Source organism: Berghia stephanieae, chromosome 6 (genome assembly GCF_034508935.2).
Source record: "Berghia stephanieae isolate SIO BIC M18660-M18661 chromosome 6, UCSD_Bste_1.3, whole genome shotgun sequence".
Classification (NCBI taxonomy): domain Eukaryota; kingdom Metazoa; phylum Mollusca; class Gastropoda; order Nudibranchia; family Aeolidiidae; genus Berghia; species Berghia stephanieae.
Window position 1 is genome coordinate 53,247,400 of NC_088365.1, and position 10,000 is coordinate 53,257,399.

Below are 10,000 nucleotides of genomic sequence, written 5' to 3' on the forward strand. Positions count from 1 at the left end.
CCTTGATTGGACGTCACCCATAGTCTGTGACGTCACCGGCGGAAAAGTTATTAGAGAGAGAACGTCATGTTGGTTGGGCGCATGCGTCTCTCGTCCTCGCGGACGCTAATCTCATTCCCTATTGTGTCTGAGTAATAAAAATATATTTTGTGTTAGTTGGGTGTGAAGTTTTGGGGAAAATCTTGAAAATGGCTGGTAAGGAGAGAGTTAAATTGCCTACAAATGGGAACACATGTGTGATGCCAAAAATGATTCCAATCTCATTGAAAGTGTGAAAAAAAACCCAGTCTTCTTGAGGACTGGGTACATACCTTGTGTAACTGAATTTCTGGTTTCAGAGTGATGACATCTTATTTTCTGGTCGTCAATAAAGATCATCCATCCACGCTATTTTACGTCCCGTAATCCTAAGAATCTGTCTATACATCCTGCTACTAAAATAATTATGTCACCGTATGATTCATTATGTAACCTATTCATTATTAGTTTTCCGATGGACTGTTTACATACACACTTCCAGAGGAGTAGAATGTGTGACGACACAACTTGTGAAGCATATTACTTGTACTATTTATGTCGCTGTGATAATTTGGATGAAAATGGGTTCAGTCCTAATGTGAACTTTGTATAAAATATTATGGGTTTGGTTGTGCGGCTTTGTGGTCTTGTGGTATGACACTCGCTTTTGGATCGGAATGTCCTGAGTTCGAGCCTCTGTCGACGCATAGTTGAATCTTTGGAAAAGGCTCTTTACTCGCATTCTGTCTCCTCTCCGTACTCATGTGTGACATGAGTACCTGGACGTAAAGCAGCGTTCTCTGTGTCGGAAAAACAATGTAATATCGCCTAACAGGCGTCATGGGTCTCGTTCTATACGTGACGTGTTGCTGTCATTCAGGGAAATTTGTTAACCGTTCTGAGCACCTTTAGAGGATATTGCGCTATATAAACGCTCAAGTTTTTTTGGGTTTTTTAGTATACAAAAAAATAGAAAAGAATATTAGTGACAGAAAGTGTGTCCACCCAGCATTTCATAATTTGGTTAATTTTCAATATATTCAAACTTTTTGACGTCACACAAATACAACGACGTGATTGGTTGTCTGGGAATTGACTAGAATGACATCTCAGGGAGAGTTATCGTAAAGCCACGGAATGAAGAGGTCTTAACGTGAAAACGACCCTCTCTATTGGTTCAAAATTCCCTGGAAGTGCGTGTGCTTTTGTGTGCGCGCGCGCGTGTGTGTGTGTATGTGTGTGTGTGTTTGTGTTGAACCAACCCTAGAGACAATGTTTTAAAAAGCCACTCAAACTCATTAAATTATAAAAAATTGCTGTGCTCAGCATGTAAGGGGGGGGGGGGGGAAACAACAAAGATAAATGATCAATAAATTATTGAAAAAAAACTAACCAAGGGACACAACAGGGGAAAATTATTATATGTGTATGGGGAAATATTTGAAGGTAGCGATTACCTCCCTTGTATATTGCAATCGACTTTTGGCACTTGGCACCCAGGGTAAAATGGGAGATGTTATTAGCTCTACATCAGAACAGGTGAAATCGTTAAAGGTTTTCATAAAATGTTTCCTTTGCAAGTGGATGGAATCCCCCGAACAAAGCAGTTTACAGGGGCTTAAACCTTCCCCGGCCAACAACAACAAAATAATAACAAATAAAAAACGAGGAAAAAAAAACAAAAAAAAGATAAAATAAAAACAAACAACAGAATGAAACAAAAGAAAACGAAAATATATATAAAATAAAAAATAAAAAAACAAAAACAAAAACAAACAAGCGAAGGAAAAAGAAGCCGAACAATTCAAATTCATTTGAGATTTTTTTCCGATAAGTCTCAACAGATCATTGAATTATTTCGTTGTTTTACTGAAGCTGGCATTTGATCCTGAAACGTTTCATGTTAAGTATTTTATTGTTTTTCTGACATCGATATTGACATCTTTTGGTTTGTATTGTTGACGATTTGTATCGAATTCTATGTCCAGACTGAGTGAGGTCCAAACCAAATCCCTGATATCCAAGTCTAAACACATCCAGAGGCATCCTAGAATGGCGGACAGTTTGGTGTGTCAGCACGTGCAGGCATTGGATTTCGTTAGAGACAACGGTAAGGTCAACACACACACACACACACACACATACCACACACACATACACATACATGCACACAGAGACATCCTAGCATGGCGGACAGTTTGGTGTGTCAGCACGTGCAGGCGTTGGATTTCATTAGAGACAACGGTAAGGTCAACACACACACACACACACACACACACACAGACACACAGATACATACACATACACACAAAGACATACATGCACACAGAGACACCCTAGAATGGCGGATAGTTTGGTGTGTCAGCACGTGCAGGCGTTGGATTTCGTCAGGGACAACGGTAAGGTCAACACACACAAGTCACACAGACATACATACAGACATACATACATACATACATACACACATACACAGACATACACATACACACACACACACACTTGCGCTCGTTCGCGTGCGACCCACAGAAGAGAGAGAGAGAGAGAGAGAGAGAGAGAGAGAGAGAGAGATTGAGAGTGAGAGAGAGTGTGAGAGTGAGAGAGAGAGTGAGATAGAGTGAGAGTGAGAGAGAGAGTGAGAGAGAGAGAGAGAGAGAGAGAGGAGAGAGAGAGAGCGAATATAGGAAAGACACGAATGTCGCTATTCAAGAGCAGGCCACTCCCTAATATTTTAAGGGACAGAAACGTGTTATAGTTTTCATTCAATATTGATTTTATGAGTTAAGTCCCCCTGCATGGAAAATTGAGATGACTGTTTTTCTATAGCATGATAAAACATTATTACAACACACTACACAAAACACACACATAATTTTAAATATAAACACATACCCACGAACACAGGCAAATTCAGACACATGCTCAAACACACCTTTTTAAGTACACCTTTTAATTCTTTTAACGCGGTGATCTAGCGTACTCCAAGCTGACCAATACCATAAATTTCTTTTCATAATACAATCAAATTCACAAAGTGCCCCCCTTTTCTCTCTCTCACTCTCCCCTCCTCCCCCTCTCTCTCTCTCTCTCTCTCCTCTCTCTCCCATCTCCCCTCTCTCTCGTCTCTCTTTTCTCTCTTATCTATCTCTCTCTTTCTCTCTCTCTCCATCTTTTTTCCCCCTCTTTTCTCAGTATCTCTCCCTCTCTACCTTTTATAACGCCTAAGATAGAATTTAATATACATTTAGAAAGGTATTTTAGAAGATTTGTTGTTTTGTTCGTTTTGTTTTTTTTGTTTTTTTTTGTTTTTTTTGTTTTGTTGTTTTTTTTTGGCTTATTTTTTATATTTGATTTTGCTGTTGTTGTTTTGGGGGGGGGGTTTGTTTTTGTTTTTTTTTGTTTGGGGTGCGGGGGGGGGGGGGGGAGCTGTTCGTTGCTGCTATTGAAACTTGTCACTTTCTATATTATTGAGTGATATCGATGACGAAATGTGTTTTTGGATTATTCCAATTTCCCCCAGATTTAATCAGCCCCATCTTCACGGCCATCGAGCACACACCTGTGTCCAGAGGTCCGGCTCTGGTCACCGTCAAGTGGTCCCAAATCCACGGGGCTACCAAATACAGGTAAAGTACACAAATACAAGTATGACAACTTGAGCTTTAATATAGAGTAATATCCACTATTTGGCTTAAGCACTTTACAAAGGGGCCCAAGCCAACAGCAACATTTAACATGTAGGACAAGCCATGACGCCTGTTTAGCGATATCACAATTATTTGTTTTTCGACAAAGACAACGCTGTTAACGACCAGGTGCTTATTTTACACCTGAGTTGGGAGAGAGAATATGACTAAAGAGTATTTTCCAAGGACTCAATTTTATCCCGCCAGGGCGGGACTCGAACCAGGACCTACATGTCCAAATACGAGTGCCATGTCACATGATCACAAAGAAAACTTCACATTAACAATGCAGGTACTGAACCAGAACAATCAAGAAAGTCAACCGTAGCCTGACACTGACCCCCAAAATGACCTCAAAAGGCAAGTCTTCGGCCACAAAAGTAAACAAGTCGTGAGTTTTTTTCAAAAGTTCAACCTATTGGATCATTTGTTTCCCTCTACTAACGACAACTCACTAGGCGATGCACAAACCTGAAAAATGACATCAAATAATCTAAGTCTTAGTGGGTCCTAGAGTAGCCATCGTTATGTTATAGCCATACACTAAAAGGACTGGCAGTTTGACGTCATTATTTGGTTTTGCACCGCCTAGTGAGTTGTCGTCAGTAGAGCTCATGGAAACAAGTTATTTCATTGGTTGAACTATTGAATACAACTCACGATTTGTTTTCTTTTGTGGCCTAACACTTGTATTCTGACGTCATATTTTGGTCAGTGATGGCCACATGTGAACCCATTGAAATCTTTTAACCACCTACCCCCTATATCTAATGTTCTTTTCCAGACTGCTGTCTGTCTTTGTCTTTGTAGCAAAGAGATTGCGTTGTTTTCTCATGGCCATGGCCGGAGTCCTTGACCCGAAGGGAGGCAGTCAATGTATAGCATTAGTTTTGGGATCTCATTCCTTGAAAATCAGCTATCTGTTGTGTATTTACAGTCATAGTTTTGATATGAATTGTCGTGTTTTTTATCCATCCCATTATCCTCTCCCAGGCTTTCCGCCAGTCGTAAGGACATCCAGGGGAATGAGGTCCGCCTGGGTGTGGATCTGCCTCCGTCCACCACCAGCTACCAGCTAGGACTTCCGGCCCTGGACACGGACTACAGCATCGAGGTAGAGACGACGTCACTTGAAGGGAACCATCCAGCCATTTCAAAAGCCATCAGGACGATGCCTTATATTCATTGTAAGAACTATGTGGATTCATAATAATGTCAACAATATATTTATGACACTCGCTTTCGGATCGGACGGTCCTGAGTTTGAGCCTCACTCAGCGCATAGTTGAGTCCTTGGAAAAGGCTCTTTACTAACATTATCTCGCCGTACTCAGGTGTAAAATGAGTACCTGGCCTTCAACAGCGATGTCTCTGTCGAAAAAAATGTAATATCGCCTAACAGGCGTCATGTCTCATTCTACATGTCACGTGTTGCTGTTGGTCAGGGATTGTTGAGCTGTGAGCACGTTTAGTGAATATTGCTCTATATAAAAGCTCAAGTTTAATGCTCAAGTTTTATTCCAGCTCTCCCATTGGAAAACCCTCTCATTTCTTAGTAAATACGTAAATACGTTAAATAATGCTTTGAACACTTTGAAAGAAATTTTTTTCAACAACTGCAAAATATTTTCGCACATTTTATTGGTGTGAAATTAGGTGTAAAAGACAGCTGATTGGTAGTTATAAATAATCTTTTGGAATACAAATCCAACGACTTTAGTTGTGGGTCAAATTGTCATTCAAGCAGAATGAGAAACTCCTTACATCTTTACGGCGCTTCACGCCTGGGTTTTTCCAATCTTCCCTTGGAATAGACACTAGAGACAACTTTCTCCTATGGGATGAATAAAGGAAATTTTATTTTTAAAATCATTTTTATTTACTTGCAAACATTTGATATTACTCGTTTCACGCTCGAGAAACCGGGACAAACTCCGGCTCCATGAATATTATACTGGCTATAAAGGACTAATTTCCTTTTTTAAATCTCCATTTTTAGGTTTAAAGGTTCGATTCAATGCCACAACCTGCCACAAGAAAATTGCCGTAGCTCTAACCAAGGACGAGCTGGTTCACCGGAAATGCAAACTGGCCGTACTCCACAACGCATGCATATCAACCACCAGCCCTCAGCGTCTGGAAACCCTAGAGGGCGCCACGTCAGACGAATTCCTTCCCGTCATGCCTCACGTCTACTGGCAGCACGTCATCCACTTCCACGTGTTCGGGAAACTGAACAACTCTCGTCTTCTCTGCGATTTGGGCATTTGTAAACAAGGCAGCGAAGACAATTTCTCGCCGCTCTGCGACAATTTCAACGCCTACTCCGCATACCTCGTGCGACGAAACACCAAAATCTGCCTGGAATTCTGGAACGGGACCAACCGTGAGAATATTTCTAGAAGCATCCCCGTCCTTGACCTTGACAACGACAACGACAAGACCATCAAGCTAGGCTTCTACTACAACGCCTTACGTAAAATCTTCGCCATCGTCAGCCCCGCCAACAACGCGGTCCTGTGCCGATTCAACGTCAAATTCGTCACAGTTCTGCCCGTCTACGCCCTCTACAGCTCAGACCAGGTCTTCGTCATGATCAGGAGTGCTGAGGCCCAGAAACTTCCACAGGTTTTGAACAGACTTGTCATCGAGGGATGACTGAATGCGTTAACAATAATATTGAGGGCGTCGGACCGTGGCCTTCGTAAACTCGTGTAATATCGTAATATATGTTATAGCCTGATACTGAAATCCAAAAGGACTGGCAGTTTGTCGTCATTATTTGGTTTTTGCACCGCCTAGTGAGTTGTCGTTAGTAGAGCTCATGGAAACAAGTCATTTCATTGGTTTAACTATTGAATACAACTCACGATTTGTTTTCTTTTGTGGCAAAAGACTGGCATTTTGGCGTCATTTTTTGGTCAGTATCAGGCCATAACTTTACGAAGGATACGGTCACACCAAGAAAGAAGTTGGTGACAGCAATGCGACTTGGGCTTCATTGAAAACTAAGTCACGCTGTTATTTTCGGCGTTGGTGATAATAACTTGCAACAATGGTGTTTTGAGTTAAACCAATTATTTCAGTCTCTATTTCATATTGCGGTTGAAAATGTTTTCATAGAGATGTCTGTAGATTGGACCTATCTGTTACCAATGATTAAATATGAAAAAGCGAGTAAGTGAGAGAGAGAGAGAGAGAGAGAGAGAGAGAGAGGGGGGGGGGGAGGGAAGAGAGAGAGGGAGAGGGGTTGAGAGAGAAGAGAGATACACTTATATACACTGAGATAAAGAGGGGTAGAGATACACACTCACACACACACACACAAACAAACACACACACACACACACACACACTCACACACATGTAAACAGAGAGATCCAGGTGCAGACATAGAGAAAGAGAGATACAGGTATGGATATATATATATATATATATATATATATATATATATATATATATATATATATATATATATATTTATATATATATATATATATATATATATATCCCGTGTGTGTACTTCTCCTTCTCTATGTCTGCACTTGTATGTATATATATAGACGGGGAAAGAAAGATAAAAATAGAGATTCAGAGAGAGGTAGAGAGAGGGAGAGAAAGAGAGAGCGAGAGAGAGAGAGAGAGAGAGAGAGAGAGAGAGAGATAGGGACATAGAAAGAGGAGGCGAACAAAGAGAGAGCTAGAAAGACAGAGAAAAAGAGCTGGAAAGAGACATATATAGAGACAAAGAGAGGGGGAGGGGGGGGGGTAAAGAGAGAGAGAGAGAGAGTAAGAGAGAAAGATAGAGAGAGATACCGAAGAGAAAGAGACTGATAGACGCCCATTTAAATGTTTCTATAGTTCAGCAGCTATTTGTATAATAATGGCAAAACACGAAGAGTATTGTGATGTATGATGACAATTGAGGACGTCTGGTGACCTGTGATAAATTTTGATGACGTATATTGACGTATTTTTGTCCATGATGACATATAAATATATATATATTTATATATATATATATATATATATATATATATATATATATATATATATATATATATATATGATGACGTTTGGTGACTTGTATTATAACGATGCATAATGTCGTGTGTATGATCTTTCATGATGTATATGTACAATTACATATGATGACGTATGAAGACGTGTAATGATCTATGATGACGTACAGTTATACTCATATAAAATGATGACGTATATGTTGACGTATCATTTTTCTTTTCTACGTTGCTCTCTGTAATTACCCAGGAAAGAAGTTATTCAGTCGTTCCTATTGTGACGCGACAACGTAATCATAATAAATGGCATTTATATAGCGCTTTATCCCGTTTGTCACAGCCTCTAAGCGCTTTACAGTGATATAAAACGTCTGACGTCCGATAACGTGGGATGACGTATATTGACGTTTATTTTGTCCTTTCTACGTTGTTTTCCGTCATTATCAAGACACAGACATACGTCATTCATCAGTTGGTTCCATTGATATCAGAGTCTATGTATGATGGGGACAGCGTGGCTCAGCGGCACGGTCTTTGCTCTGTACCCGAAAGGTACCGAGTTCGATCACCCCGCTGCTGCGCTGTATGGCCTTGAGTAAGTTACCTCGTCCTAGATCAATTTGCGGCGCTACACTGCGGCGGACGCCTGGGTTATTCCAGTCTTCCCCTTGGAATAGACTCTAGAAAAAAATTCTCCTATGGGATGAATAAAGGGAATTTTTTAAACTGTATTTATTGATGTCGTAGATTGAAATCCAAACAACACAAAACATTGAAATGTATTTCTATGGTCGTTTGTTTCAATTTGTATTTGTTTATTTGAAAAAAAAAATTGAAGAATGAATAAACCATGGAGTAGGAGAGAAGAATGATTGAAGTTATCACATGTACTTCTTATAGTGTCAATCAACCAATCAGTCATTGAATCAATCAATCAATCAATAATTTAATTTCATTGTATTTTGTCGGCAAGATTCTATTGTTTTAAATTATTTTTAAAAAACGGAAACATTAAGAGAACAATGAAAAGACAAGTGGATGTTTGTAATGGCGATTGTTGGTGATGATGATGATGATGATGATGATGATGATGATGGTGATGGTGATGGTGATGATAATGGTGGTGGTGATAATGGTGATGATGATGGTGGTGATGATGATGATGATGATGATGATGATGATGATGATGATGATGATGACGACGATGATGACGATGATGATGACGACGACAACGATAATGAGGAAGACATTTATGACAATGGGGTATCAAATGTAATTATTACAGCTGTAGAAATGTGACAACACATGTGTAATTCTAACTGACATATCGACACCCACATTCTACCAGACAACACATGTGTAATTCTAACTGACACAGCAACACCTGCATTCTACCAGACTATGAAGAAAACCCATCGCAAGGACCGTAAAACCCCTAAAATTCTACCAGGGTGAGAATGGGTACCTGCCTACAGACGGTGACGGATATTTGAAGAGTGTTAATCCAAAATGTACGCCCAACAGACGAATAGGACTGTTTGAAATGGAAATATTATGGTTCCATATGGCCAGCTGGGGAAATAGATGAAACATTGCGAAGCGCTTTGAGCATGGGTAATCAGTGAGAATGTGTTATATAAATATGGATGATTTATTGTGTTTCTTTATTTCTAAACAAACAAACAAACAAACAGACAATCAGACGTAGACACAAACGAAAACATTTTCAGGTCCAAACGAGCTGACACAAACTTGAAGCGGAATACAAGATAGATTTGAATAGAAACAAAAACGTTTTCATATCATGACCAGGTGAGTGGGGCAGACATTGTGTATCGCCCCAGGCCTCGATCTGGACGAGGTGCTCAAGGAGGTCATTGACAATGACGAGTGGCCTTGACTCAGGACGTGAACAGCGGGCAAATCTCACAGAGGCCTCTCAATTCGTATGGTTGTTGAAAAAGGAAGGAAGTGAGTGAGTGAGTGATGAGTTATCGTCCTTCACTGACTGCTCAATTATTATTGATGCTATGCGTTTAACCAACATAAATGATAACATCCGCCAGCCGGATATAACGTACCACGCACCAACACACAAAAGAATGTGTAACCTTGAACGATTTTAGTCTGATAGATACAATAATATAGTGAGAACGTATCATGTATATGGATGTCTAAAAACTATAACAAAGAGCTGAGTGACGTCAATAAGACAATACTTGGAGAAAAAAAGAACACATTTTTGGATTTTGGTCAGAAAATTCGTCCTTCAAATATCAA

General features: G+C 40.0%; 2 protein-coding genes and 1 long non-coding RNA gene across 4 annotated transcripts in view; 2 read left to right on the plus strand and 1 right to left on the minus strand.

Annotated features, from left to right (window-relative positions):
- LOC144975722 (uncharacterized) overlaps nt 1–10,000 on the plus strand; it is a 195,885-nt gene that overhangs the window by 33,495 nt on the left and 152,390 nt on the right. The gene's annotated exons all lie outside the window — the stretch shown is intronic.
- On the plus strand, nt 2,010–7,108 carry LOC144975721 (uncharacterized). The gene is made up of 4 exons (XM_078919914.1): nt 2,010–2,128; nt 3,536–3,641; nt 4,695–4,888; nt 5,701–7,108. Exons 1-4 carry the CDS (start codon nt 2,071–2,073, stop codon nt 6,357–6,359), a joined length of 1,017 nt encoding a protein of 338 aa, XP_078776040.1. The 5' UTR covers nt 2,010–2,070; the 3' UTR covers nt 6,360–7,108.
- LOC144975257 (uncharacterized) overlaps nt 8,510–10,000 on the minus strand; it is a 15,985-nt gene continuing 14,494 nt past the window's right edge. Inside the window, exon 5 of the mRNA XM_078919179.1 lies at nt 8,510–10,000. This exon is cut by the window's right edge and continues 1,932 nt beyond it. The gene's annotated coding sequence lies outside the window, so the exon portion shown is untranslated.